At 53.6% G+C, this 12,266-nt stretch overlaps 5 protein-coding genes across 6 annotated transcripts; all 5 read right to left on the reverse strand.

Moving 5' to 3' along the window:
• Positions 1-136: 136 nt before the first annotated feature.
• Positions 137-3,091, reverse strand: H257_14977 (hypothetical protein; the record flags this gene model as incomplete). The annotated part of the gene is made up of 10 exons (XM_009842929.1): positions 137-357; positions 415-514; positions 582-680; positions 874-1,141; positions 1,189-1,252; positions 1,322-1,575; positions 1,656-1,805; positions 2,139-2,591; positions 2,642-2,962; positions 3,030-3,091. 10 exons carry the CDS (start codon positions 3,089-3,091, stop codon positions 167-169), a joined length of 1,962 nt encoding a protein of 653 aa, XP_009841231.1. The 3' UTR covers positions 137-166.
• A 701-nt stretch (positions 3,092-3,792) lies between these two features.
• H257_14978 (hypothetical protein) lies at positions 3,793-5,473 on the reverse strand. The gene is made up of 7 exons (XM_009842930.1): positions 5,265-5,473; positions 5,041-5,219; positions 4,753-4,978; positions 4,620-4,691; positions 4,421-4,566; positions 4,172-4,340; positions 3,793-4,107 (listed from the first exon to the last, which is right to left on the reverse strand). The coding sequence occupies exons 1-7, from the start codon at positions 5,445-5,447 to the stop codon at positions 4,009-4,011; spliced, it is 1,074 nt and encodes a 357-aa protein (XP_009841232.1). The 5' UTR covers positions 5,448-5,473; the 3' UTR covers positions 3,793-4,008.
• Positions 5,474-5,824: 351 nt separating this feature from the next.
• H257_14979 (hypothetical protein) lies at positions 5,825-9,294 on the reverse strand. The gene is made up of 2 exons (XM_009842931.1): positions 6,200-9,294; positions 5,825-6,002 (listed from the first exon to the last, which is right to left on the reverse strand). The coding sequence occupies exons 1-2, from the start codon at positions 9,209-9,211 to the stop codon at positions 5,859-5,861; spliced, it is 3,156 nt and encodes a 1,051-aa protein (XP_009841233.1). The 5' UTR covers positions 9,212-9,294; the 3' UTR covers positions 5,825-5,858.
• Positions 9,295-9,846: 552 nt separating this feature from the next.
• Positions 9,847-11,045, reverse strand: H257_14980 (protein disulfide-isomerase domain). Its single transcript, XM_009842932.1, has one exon. It carries the CDS (start codon positions 11,002-11,004, stop codon positions 9,940-9,942), a length of 1,065 nt encoding a protein of 354 aa, XP_009841234.1. The 5' UTR covers positions 11,005-11,045; the 3' UTR covers positions 9,847-9,939.
• A 157-nt stretch (positions 11,046-11,202) lies between these two features.
• H257_14981 lies at positions 11,203-12,223 on the reverse strand. 2 transcript variants are annotated; one of them, XM_009842933.1, is made up of 3 exons: positions 11,822-12,223; positions 11,605-11,770; positions 11,203-11,561 (listed from the first exon to the last, which is right to left on the reverse strand). In XM_009842933.1, the coding sequence occupies exons 1-3, from the start codon at positions 12,203-12,205 to the stop codon at positions 11,236-11,238; spliced, it is 876 nt and encodes a 291-aa protein (XP_009841235.1). In that variant the 5' UTR covers positions 12,206-12,223; the 3' UTR covers positions 11,203-11,235. The 2 variants fall into 2 exon arrangements, with proteins under 2 accessions (XP_009841235.1, XP_009841236.1); XM_009842934.1 differs by having other exon boundaries at positions 11,203-11,770.
• Positions 12,224-12,266: the final 43 nt, after the last annotated feature.

The raw sequence follows: 12,266 nt of genomic DNA on the forward strand, positions 1-12,266 counted from the left end.
TCCAGGCTTACTCCATTGATCCTGAGTGTTTCCCAGCTTTCAGTGCAATGCGCAGGCGTACAGCCAAGCCTGGTCAGACTGCAAACAGTTTCAATACAGGGCGTACTCCATGCCTGGCTCCCAAGGAAGGAATGTAGGGGGGAGAAGCATAAATAAGGAGTATACGTTATTCGATGTTAAAGCCCGTGGGGTCGGACAGCAGCAGCATCGTGAGGGCGTCTTCCATCAAGTCCTTGCGCGGGTACATGGGCAGATCGATGCGGTTGTAGCATGCATGCGCACACGGGTACCCCCCCGGCGTGTACGTGATGCCTTTCAGGGTAAAGTAGCAGATCTTGCCGTCGTAGCTCGTGAGGCCTGTCCCATTCGTTAAGCGTCCTCTCATTGAATCATCATCATCATGCCTCGTACTACCTTTGAAGCCTTGCACAGGAACGCGGGACGACCCCGTCGAGTACTGCAGCAGCTTGGCTCGATCGGCCGGACTCATGGCTTCAACACATGCCCAAAACCACTACATACATCCCATCATCATCATCCTCCATCAACCTTCCCAAGCATCATCATGGAGTGGATCGTACGTCGAGGGTCTCGGTGGCATGCAAGTTGGACGACGTCACCGTGTTGGCTTTCCAGTCATACACGTCGATCTCGGACAGCCCACAAAGAATCAATTCAAACTACAACACTCAAAATGAGATGGAGATATTTTCCAAATTTGAAATTGAGTTTTTTCCCAATTTGAAATTGAGTTTTTTCCAAATTTGAAGTTGAGATATTTTCTCAATTTGAAATTGGTTTTTTTTTCAATTTGAAATTGAACTTTTTCCACTTCGAAATTGAGTTTTTTTCCGTTTTATTGGGTACTATTACCTCTTTGTGGTCGAAAGGAATGAGCAACTCGGGCGGTACGACCTCGTACAATCCTTGAATCATGTCCCGCAACGAGTCGTCGATGCGATCGAAGAGCAAGTAGCGCGTCATCAGGTCCACGTACTCGTGCTTGTTGGCGTCCGTGACGGCAATGTCTCGTCCGCCGGCAACTAAGTCCACTTCCACGATCGTGTCATCTTGACGCTCCGTCGCCGAGAACGTCAAGCACAGGTCGTCCGCGTTGTCATGGTCCAGAACGAACCGAAGGCTACGTTGGCCTCCCTTCACTCAACACTCATGCCATAATGAACATACCTCGAGTATATGGTTTTGTCCAAGCTTTCGATGTCATCCAACGTTACAGGTATACCCAGCAGCACTAGATAGCATGGCGAGGAGTACATTTTAAGAAGGAACGTCATTCGTCAGAGGATTGTGGGCTTCGTACATTTGAACAAGACGGGGCAAAAGTGGAGCGGTAGCATCTGGCCATCGAGCAACGCGCGACCGATGAACCGGCCTGCCGCACGGAATGCTTGGGAGTGCGAAACCCCAGGTGGTTTGGCGCGCGATGTTGTCATGTGCTGGCGATGCATGGCGGCGGCGGCGTTCGGGTTGATAAAGTACGCATTGTCGTCGCGGTTCGTGACCATAAACAGGCCCGTCGCGTCGTCCAGGAAGCCTTGGGCCACGAGGAGGTACCTAAAATTAAGCACGCCAATGAATTCATAAACAGTACTTGACATAACGAAAACAAGTTAAGTACTGTCGTACGTACGCACCATTCTCGTTGAATCGCGCCGGCATCCAAGCCACTTTCGCCCCTGAACTGCACTCGAATGATCGAGCAGAGTGCGCTTTGTTTGAGGAACGCGATGTTTTCCACCGCTTCGGTAAACGCGGTCGCCCTCGCCACCTTCATCCGGCAGTACCTACACCACCAAGCCATTGAGTATGTGGTACCATAGTACTCAGTACCCATTGAGTACTTAGTCCTGTACTACTCGGTTTGGACCAATGGAAATCCATCATCCGACGAGTGGAACCTATTGAGTACTTACTACTCCTGAATTGAGTACGTACCACAGTACTCAGTACTCATTGAGTACTTACTACTGTACTACTCGGTTTGGACCAATGGAAATCCATCATCAGACGAGTGGCACCTATTGAGTACTACGACTACTATGTACTACTTGCAAAAGCACGGAACGAGTACTACTCGAACATAACTACTAGTAGGAAATAGTATTTCATGGTCGTACCCCATGTCGTAGGATTGCATGAGGGTACTGGCTTGATGGAGGTACCACGTGTATTTGGTCGAAAACGGCTGACGGGACAGTTGATGCAAGTGGCGCCACAGGGCCGGGTCCACGGCTTCACCCAGGACCGATCGCGTCGCGCGCACTGCTTCCACGGGAAGGTACATGATGTGCTTGACATCCTCGTCGTCGCCGTCATCATGGAGCATGGCCACGTCGTCATCGACGTGGTGGAGTCCCTTGTCTTCCAACACGACGATCGTGTCTTCCTCGTCCAACGTACCCAGGACGGTGGACGTTCGTCGGTGGATGACGGCCAGAGCTTTCAATCGATCGGAGGACGACATGAGCTGGACAACGAACGCAGGGACGACACGCGTCGCGTCCAAGATGCGCCGCTTCCAGTACGGCCGGTCCTTGACATCGAGCTTCCGTACCCATTCCTTGCGCATGCTGCGTCGCCCATGGTCAGTGACGATCAAGAAGAAACATGCGGTACATACCGCGCACTGCGTTGACGAGGGTTCAAGTCATCCGGTGCGACGAGTTTGTGGAAAAAGAACGACGACATGCGGTGAAACGTGTTGAGGAGGGTCATCTTGCTGGTCCGCATGGACAATGACGACGACGATAGCGGCGTGAGGAATGCGTCGCGGTAGCTTCGAGAGCGCGGCCGGTCAGTCAGGAGCGCGTAGTCGATCTCGTCCAACGCATGCTCGAGAAAGTGCGAGTCCTTGAGCCCGCCACAGAGACTACACGTGGGCTTCATCGCAACGTTGCTGAATGCGCACACGGCACACTCCCATCGATTCGCGTCGCTCAACCTGCAACCATCACCACATGACACCCGATTTGGCGGCAACGACAAATAATAATCTATCGACGACATACAGTTCTTCAATGTCCGCGCGCTGAAGACCAGGCATAAACTCGGAGTTCCTGGTCACGTCCATGGGTTAGATGATATGCGTGCAACCAACAATGAAGGAAGGGAACGAGTGTCCCGCACATACCCCCGGGTCGCGTGAGGATGACCTCGTCCCTCCGTCGAGTCGGAGATGGTGCACATTTTGGACAGGTACATCGCCGCAAGAATGATCGAGAAGATCATCCCCACCAAGATGAGGAATGCATATTGAATGTCCATGCCAACGAGAGACGTCGCGGACCGATGATGCGCGTCGCGACAGGGTCAATGGACAATAATATGTAGTGTTTGTTGCATATCAAGCCATGTATTCGCATCCCCATGTGGTTACACATGGCTTCACTCGACACCCGAACAATCAAATTTGGGATTTTCTCTATTTTGACGATAATTCGACCTCGTTTCCGCGAATTTCAATCCAAGTTGTTGCAAAATACGTCAAAATTGGACATTGAACCGAATGAAATGGACTAGAGTAGTACGGAAACATTGTCCGCACGTTTTTCATTCAGTGCAACATTGCAGCCCACTGTAACCATTTTCATGCAGTCAACTTGGTGGATGTCACGGCAATCCACAAGGTATAGTACTTCACATCATGATACAATCAGCAGGGATACAGTGTGTGCATGGTCTGTTGACTACTCCAGTATTGAAATATGTATTGACAATGTGAAGCAGCTGTGTCGCGGTCATCCTTGTCACAGCAAACAACGCCGTTTGTGGTAAAAATATCTAAAAATACTCCAAAAATGTCCAAAATACTCAATCGGACGGTGTACATGTCGAACGTGCATCGACGCCCGTTTCAAGCATAATCTTAGTATTCATGGCAATATGTTAGATCCAGGTTGGTCGTGTCAGTGTCACCGCTCCCACACCGTGATGGAAGGACACTTGTCAAAGGCGGACATGCTACGTTCCTTCGTCTGGACGCAACTCTTACTCCGACGTGATCGTGTACTTGGCGTCATGGGTCATTCGATGCACGTGTCCTCGGGCTGCGACAACCACCACGTATGATTGCAGGTCTGTCGCACACTAACCAAAGCGTCGTAGCAATAAGCAACTCTTCGTGCTTCTACACAATGCTGCTTCTCCCTACCTCCAACGTAATGGGATGTTCAGGCGGCGGCGACGGTGTCCCCGTGGACGTAGGGTGCAACTCGGCCAACGTCGCCGCATACCTGGCATGCACGTCATGGAACGCCCGTTGGTCGTAGTACACTTGGTCCAGGAGCATTTCCACGGCTAAGCCTTGGTCCACTGCCGCTCTACCAGCACATATCACAATGCCATTGTTACAGCATGGCATCCACGAGTACACGTCGATGATCCTCGTTTGCGGACCCACCGTAGCGCTTGCCACGTCATCGCTTTGTCCACAGCGGTGGCGCCAAGAAAAGCGACGAAGGACCATTTCTCGGGTCGATGGATGTCGATCACTCCCGTGGGGGCCCATACAAAGTTGTATTCGCGTTGATTTGGCACTTTGACGTACTACTTCGACTCAGCATTATTCGACCGACGACCGGTACAACATGATTGATTACCCGTCCATGTTGCACGAGGAGGTCATACTGCACGCGAGAAAAGTTCATCCGCCACACGTCCCCTGCTTGCACCTGAACAGCCAGACTTTGCATAATGTTTACGACGACGACGATGATTGAACGAAGAAGGTACGTGACGCCGACGTCGCTCGTCAAACTGGACCAGTTCGCGCAATGGAATCGCGACTTCGACACTCCACTTTGAACATGTGACGGAAGGATCGTTGGGGGTGCCGTCAATGTACACTGCTGAATGGATATCCGACAGATTGTACGGGTTGTCGATGGAGTTGCCGTCCTTGTACGGCCGACGGAGGCGCAGTTCCCATATCGTGTTTAAGCAGTTCATCTCAAACTCACTACGAACGAATGACGGTGATGATGATGGCAGCAACAATAGAAATGACAAGGACATACGTACTAGTAGTTGTGGCGGCTGCCGTCGGGATCGATGAAGATCTCAAAGTCGTTCTCGTGGTACATCACAGTGTTCTTGTCCGTGAAGGTGCCCCACACCCGTGACTCTTCCATGTCGGCGCCGACGTACAGATAGTTGTCATCCCACATCATCTTTGCACGGGTCCTTTGCGACGGATTGGGCTACGAAGGTTGTCATGCCACGTCGATGCTGGATGTCGACTGTACCTTCCTTGCCGGACCTTCAATGTCGACAAACAGGTCCGTCCACTGTGCGTGCTCCCACTCGTCCTTGTCGAGGCGGCCGTCTAGCACCATGCGCGTCGACGTGTCTGCCCCTGGACGCCGCACACAGGGGTACTGTGGCGGCACTAACGTGGACATGTACTTCCATTCCTCGGACACCACCATGTCAAGTCAAAGATCGCAAACCTCTTATTAGTAGGTCAAACACAAATAGCCAATCCAACCTCGTTTTCATACAATATTGGCCAATCAAACCAAAACTAATTCATATAAAGTACATTATAGTATAGTGTACCCTACATCATTTGGGAATACTCTTCTATTTATATTAATACTATTAATCGTATTAATATTTTGTTTTGGAATGAAAACAACACACATCCCAACATCGTATATTAAAACTACTACGTAGTATATGTATTAATAAGTGGTATTAATACTTCGAAGTATTATATATTGTAGTAGTACGATGTGTTGTTGCAGTGGTAAGCAAAACGCCCGTGGACGTGAGTTGTCTCCAAGGGTGGTGATGGTGAATAGTAGTAGTAGTAGTAGTAGTAGTAGTTATAGGATTTCTCACAAGGCCGCCATTTCTGGGACGAGGGAGCGGCGCACCGTGTCGTAGAAGGACGCGTGGTCGAGAAGTAGTCCCCCAGCCATGGCACAGCTGGGCACGGGCACCAAGCTGGACGGTGCGCTGCGGACGTTGATCTTTTGATCCTACAAAACACCAGCATTATCATTAATAAAAATATCATTAATAACAATATCATTACTAACAATATCATTACTAACAATATCATTAATAACAATATCATTAATAACATCATTAATATCATCATTAATAACATAATTAATAACATCATTAATAACATCGTCATTAACAATATCATCATCACTCCAACCCCTCGACGTACCGCGAGGAAGACCACGTCGACGGCGCACCGGTCGGCATACGTGAGACGAAGATGGGTCTGGGACCGAGGCACGAGCACAAAGTTGGACGGTACAACCGCCGCCGGGTACGCCGCCGTCAATGCGCGAGAGAGCATGACGAGGGGCACCGCGGTGCGTTCGAGTACTTCGACCAGTTGCGCCGTGGACTTGTGGGTGTTGAGCGCGTCTTGGAGAAACGGCAAGAGCGCGTGGCTGGGGGCGGTCGTCAGCACAAACGCCCCGCGGGGATACTGGTGCATCACTTTGTGTTCGACATGGACGCGCATAATCACGTCGTCGCAGATCATCAAACTCTGCGATGACGATGATTGACAACGAGGCAACCACCCGCGACACGCCAGCGTAAACTTGAACGGGTCGGCGCGCTCGGCGTAAATCTGCCCCACTCCGTCGGCATTCAGCGACGACAAGAGCGTGCGTTCGAGTCGGCGGCCCAGCTCGGCCATCGGTTTCACATGCAGCATCACGTTGGCCACAACCACGTCCATCAACGGAAGCTGGAACTTTTGGTTTGTCCAACGTCGACGGTACACCAAGTCGCCGGTGGGTAGCGCAGTCGCCACAAACGACCCCCGACCCCCTCCTCGTCCTCCACTCAAGGACCCCTGGGGGGAAATGTACGCAAACGGAGACGACCCCACGTGCACTGTGACTTCGACCGAGCTATCGGGAAAAACTCGCGCTTCTAACCGGTGGACATCCACGTGCGGCGCCGTGTGAAGGCGGTCTGGAAACGGGCATGACACGGTCCACAATGATGATGATGATGGAGTTGAAGAAGCCAGCTCGACGGACCCATCGTCGGTGGTGGTGGACAATGTCGAGTTTGTCGTGAGCAGTACGTTGTACTTTGTCGCAAATGCGTCCAGGAGGTGCCACTGCGCGCGCTGGCGGCCCACCGCGGCCATGTCAAGCAGCAGCGCCGACAACGACGGCACGTCGCGGCGCTTTCGCTTCTTAGTGCCAACGTACCCGGGGGTGGGTAGGCGTTCCAAGCATCGAACCGACGACGACGACGATGCACTCGGTCGGTGGGGTTCGTCCACGACGTGCAAAATTGAAAACGCAGGCGGGCCTAGCGAAAATAACCCGTCGGAGTCCCGTCTGCGACACCGTCGTCGCCGTTTTCTCGCCTTGTCGAGTGTCGTGTCGGCAACGGTGTCTAGCTCCACGACCAAATACACTGTCGCATCTTTTCCCCGGACGAGTTCGACAAACACGGCGTCGGAAGCCACGCCCGCGGCGTCGACGGCGGCGGCATGCCGGTCGCGGACGCGGACCACGGGCAGGTTGGCGCACCCCGATGCAAACGCCTCGAGCTCGAACGCGACCACGAGACGCAGCACGGCCGCCACCGCCGCCGCCACGTCATCGTTGCTGGCAAACACCAGAGCAAACTCACCGGCAACTGTCACCCCCGGCAACTGCACTTTGACGGTAGTGTGCAGCAACGTTTCCAAGTGCGCGACCGCGGCCGCCACGGACGAAGCCTGGGCCAAGCAAAACACCCCAAATCGACCCGTGCGCATGTCCCACGACACCTCGAGCGGCGCGCGGCCCGAGCTGTCGACGCGCGCGATCCGCAAGTTCCTCGGGGACGACCGCGTCACGCGCACACGTTCGCCCGTCGTGAGCCACCGCAGCTCGGCGCCATCATCCTCTTCTTGGTCTGTATTCGTTTGAACAAGCAGATGCTGTTCGAGGCAGAACAGCGCCGACGCCGCGTGGACGTCCATCGCACCCAATAGAAAGTGATCGGCGCTGAGGCCATACAAGTTGGTAGGCACGGCCAGAGCTTCGGGGACCAGCGCCGGGTACCGCTGGAGCAGCATGGACGGCGGCGCCGGAAACAGCTGCAGAGAGAACAGACCCACGGTGGCCTTGTCTTTGGTTGTGTTGGGTTGAAGCCGCACGCAGCAGCCCGCGGCAGGATACCGCAACGCATCCGGATGCATCCGGTTGCGCATTTCTTCGAGCGAAAATGTTCCAGGCGTCGACGCGGCAACGTATGGCGCGGTCGCGTCGGTCCAGTACACAATGTCCAGTGTGGCGGTGTCGTGGTGGTCCTGGTGGAGAAAGGACACGCCGTGGGGCCATCGCGTGTCGACGAGGAGCTGGCCCTGCGCATGGAGGATGCGCAGCGCGAGGCTGCAGCAGAAGTCGCTCATGATGTTGCACGCGTCGAGGAGCGGCGTGGCCGACTGGTTGAGCCGCTTCTGGATGAGGATCTTGAGCTGCATGTAATGGACGTCCGTGGGCGCATTGCTTTGGATGATGCGCAGGCTCGACGTGCTCGCCAAATGCTTGAATGTCGCCTGGGCGACCGGGTCGGTGAGCACAGTTTGGACACTCGCGACGAGCCACAGACTATCCGGTTTGGTTCCGTCCACGGTGAACACCATCTCAAACTCGCCGGACGTGCCGGCCGTTACGAACCCTTCGTGCACGTCGATGTGCGTAAACTTGTCGGGAATGGTTTCTTCGATGAGGCGAAACCGAAGGACCGCGTCCAGCTCGGCAATGCTCGTTTCCTCATCCACCGGCGGGAATTCGCGCGGATGCATCGCGTAGTTGATGACACGAGGCAACCTCGTATACGTGCCGCCATAAAGCACATCGATCGCGGTGGTCAAGTCGTACTGCCGTTCCTTGGCGCGGTCGAGGTCGCGGTGGAGGAAATACAGCCGGTCGTTTGTCTCGTTCGCTTGGTCTTGGAACGTCTGTGCTTCTTGAAGCAGTTCCGCACACTTGTCAGCGAGTGGGCTTTGCACCGACCATCGCGTGAGCACCAGTAGCTTCTTGAATACCGCGTGTGTGTCCTGGAGTTGTTTGAGAGCAACGCCCCGGCGCTCTTCCGACGCGGTGTTTGGCAGGGACGTGGTGAGATTGTACAACGAGTCGTAGCTTCGATCGATGCATCTCGACGTCAACTCCTTCAGATCCGCCGGTCCTGGCGGCAGTAGAGGATTCATCGACGGTCGTCGAAGCCGTTGGCACCGGAATCAATCCTCGCCCCAAAATTCGATTCAATTTTCTTCCACCCCACACACCACGATAATGAAACAGACTCTTGAACGAGGTATACTATACAAATCACAAGTCAAAATATCGGAGATGCACCCGATTTTTGCGCCGAGTCCAAAATGGCTTCTTGCATGTATGGTGGTCAGTCAGATCCACGAGAGGACGCGAGGAAGACACGATGCACCTTGTCATCGCGCTAGTGAACATACCACTGCTTCTTGTGCTTTCAGCCGTGCAGCTACCGACATCTACAGCATGCAAGTCTCTGCCCAACTTTACATATGAATGAAAGACGACAGAACGCACCTGCATCGTAAGAATGCGCCCACCATGGAATCAAACCCGGGGCATCCGCGTGGGGTATGTACTGAAGACAGTACTACACGAAACTACATGTAACAGTGGCGGTTCAGTTCAACATCAGCGCATCATATGAAGTGAAATCCCAAACGATGGGGTCCATGTCGATTCGTTCGTTGCATGGACGGACTCCTCCGAGCGGCCTTCCTTGACTTGTGTTTCACTTCACTACTCTCGAACGCACCAAGCCACGATACCGTTCCACGTCACGATACGATCATACCCAACCTGTGTCAAAGGTACCAATGTCTGACTGTCATGTTGCGATAGGGTATGTTGGCATTCATTCTCAAGAATCCCCCTCAGTGTTATTTGTTTATTGTTTCTTCTTGAGCGCTTCCAAGATGTTCTTGCGCACTTGGAATTGGGTCTTCTTCGCCGGCGACACGTTCGCGTCCTTGGCCAAATGGTCCAAGCGCGCGATTTCCTTGTCCACGAACGTCACGCCCTTGGCCAGCACCTTCTTCAACGCCTTCACGTACAGGTTTCCGTGCTTCAACGCATCGCCTTCGAGTCCTTCCACGACCTTCTCGACGTTGTTCAACGTGTCCTTGGTGAATTCACCCGCGGCGTTGATCACCACGTCCAACGATTCGACGCGGCCAGCCGTCGGCAACAAGCCGCCGTCCACCGTGCGGTGCGTGCCGGCCTTTTCGTTCAAAAACTCGACAAAGGCGGGCAAGTCGCGGCCAAAGCCGTAGTCTTCGGCGTCGGACGCGCCGGTGCCGAAGTATTTGATCGTGGGGTAGCCCGACACACCAAACTTATTGGCCAAGTCACCGGTGGCAGTCGCATCCACCTTGGCAATCACCACATTCTCGTCGCCGGCGTACACAGCGCCGAGTTTGTCCCAGATGGGCGCCAACGACTTGCAGTGGCCGCACCACGGCGCGTAGAATTCCACAAGCACGTGCTTCGTTGGGTCTTGGGCGATGGACGCAAAGTCCGATTCCGTCAAGGCCACAACGTGGGAGAACGGCTTGGCGGCACGAACATTCGTGCCCGCGGCCTTGTTAACGAATGCGACCAATTCATCTTCAGTGCGCCCACCGTCGTACGGGTCCGGGTACTTGGCGCCCTTGTTCCAGAACTTGAGCGTGGGGAACCCATTCACTTCCCATTCCGTGCTCAAGTCTTTGTGTTGGTCGGCATCCACTTTGGCAATCACGACGTCATCGACATGCTTGAACGAAGTCGCCAAAGTTTCCCAAATCGGTTCCAAGTTCTTGCAATGACCGCACCATGGCGCGTAGAATTCCACGAAGACATTCTTCGATCCATCGACCACAGACTTGAAATTGTCAGGGGTCAACGTCACCACGTCGGAAGCCGATACAACGGCGGTAAACGCCGCTGCCACTACAGTGAAGAAGGATCGCATCGTTCGGTCAATGCTAAAGTGAGCCTCAAGAAGGAGAAGCCCATCACAATTGCTCTCCGGATAAAAACATGGCCCCCAATCAAAAACGGCCCTTCGTATAAATATCCGGAAAATGGACTCTCCCAAAACGTGGCTACGTGTTCGCGTTCGGTTGGTATCCGGGTAGTTGGATCGTCCGGATAAAATTGAACCAGAAACTTCGCGCGCATTTTCAAATTTCACAAGGAACGATCACTCCCGAGTAAACATTAGGTGAGCCATACTACCCCCGTGCTTGATGGGCCTTGCTTCTTTGGGTGACAAAGCTTCACGCTGGAAGAACAGTGGCGGAGGCCGCCGTGCTATGAAGACGTCGTCGCAGTCGACGGCAGCTTCGACAATGCGCGGATTCTCGACTGTCTCGACTTGACATGACTCCGCATCGCATTGCACACCGGCCTCTACTTTCTCCACCTGTATTGTCTCTGTCATGACACCGATTCCATGTACGACGGTTGTCGGTTGATTGCTTCCCATGTCAACAGCGTCAGTCGACGAATCTGCCACATGAACTGCCCCTGCAATTTGTCACGTCGAGGTATTTAATAGATGCCGTCGTACCAAGAGCATGTTGAAGGTGAGGTGCGAGGGAACTGCCCAAGTGGGAAAGCACGACCCCACCTTGCACAAGTCCCACGGCATCGCCGGCATGGTTGTATATGGTCCAACTGTTCTGAATGTTTACCCACTCCCTCATAGTGGCAGCTTCATGGTTAAATCGTTCGCGCTAGTATGCGAGCATACATCATTAAGTCACGTAAGTGAGGGTGTGCGGTACCCGTGGCATGTCGATGCAAGTGAAGGCAAGGAGTCGTGTTAGTTGCCCTGTGGCCGCTGCTGTCGGGGTCTCAAGAACCATTAGCGACAACGGGCTTGCTTCCATAGCGTCCATGAGTGCGTCTGCGTGCATGCGAAACATGCACGACTTTCCCTTGCGCACCTGACCAGTCAATTCGTCGCCGTTTCCGTCGGCAACTGTGAGCGGGATCTCGGCATCCAACACTACGACATTGAACGACAGCAGTTGAAACCCCAGGCGCACCCATGCCAGCTCGCCGGAGACACATTGACGATGCAAATGTATCGCATCAATGATGATCTGCAAGACAAACAATGCATCCATCGGCTGGACCGCTGCCGCGTCTGGTACTGTCGCCATCATGCGAGAATGCTGGTTTCTAATTAGCATTGCGGTTTCACAACGGTGGAATGTCCAGAAGAGT

The sequence above is a fragment of the Aphanomyces astaci genome (genome assembly GCF_000520075.1).
Source record: "Aphanomyces astaci strain APO3 unplaced genomic scaffold supercont1.64, whole genome shotgun sequence".
NCBI lineage: Eukaryota > Oomycota > Saprolegniomycetes > Saprolegniales > Verrucalvaceae > Aphanomyces > Aphanomyces astaci.

Coding starts and splice junctions, on each gene's coding strand:
- H257_14978 (XM_009842930.1), bottom strand. CDS start 5,447: ATGGTGGTGTCCGAGGAATGGAAGTACATGTCCACGTTAGTGCCGCCA. Junction 4,567..4,619: donor TCCTCGTGCAACATGGACGG/GTAATCAATCAT, acceptor GAGTCGAAGTAG/TACGTCAAAGTGCCAAATCA. Junction 4,341..4,420: donor ATGACGTGGCAAGCGCTACG/GTGGGTCCGCAA, acceptor ATGTGCTGGTAG/AGCGGCAGTGGACCAAGGCT.
- H257_14979 (XM_009842931.1), bottom strand. CDS start 9,211: ATGAATCCTCTACTGCCGCCAGGACCGGCGGATCTGAAGGAGTTGACG. Junction 6,003..6,199: donor TCGACGTGGTCTTCCTCGCG/GTACGTCGAGGG, acceptor GGTGTTTTGTAG/GATCAAAAGATCAACGTCCG.
- H257_14980 (XM_009842932.1), bottom strand. CDS start 11,004: ATGCGATCCTTCTTCACTGTAGTGGCAGCGGCGTTTACCGCCGTTGTA.
- H257_14981 (XM_009842933.1), bottom strand. CDS start 12,205: ATGATGGCGACAGTACCAGACGCGGCAGCGGTCCAGCCGATGGATGCA. Junction 11,771..11,821: donor CTTGCATCGACATGCCACGG/GTACCGCACACC, acceptor CTCGCATACTAG/CGCGAACGATTTAACCATGA. Junction 11,562..11,604: donor TCACCTTCAACATGCTCTTG/GTACGACGGCAT, acceptor GACAAATTGCAG/GGGCAGTTCATGTGGCAGAT.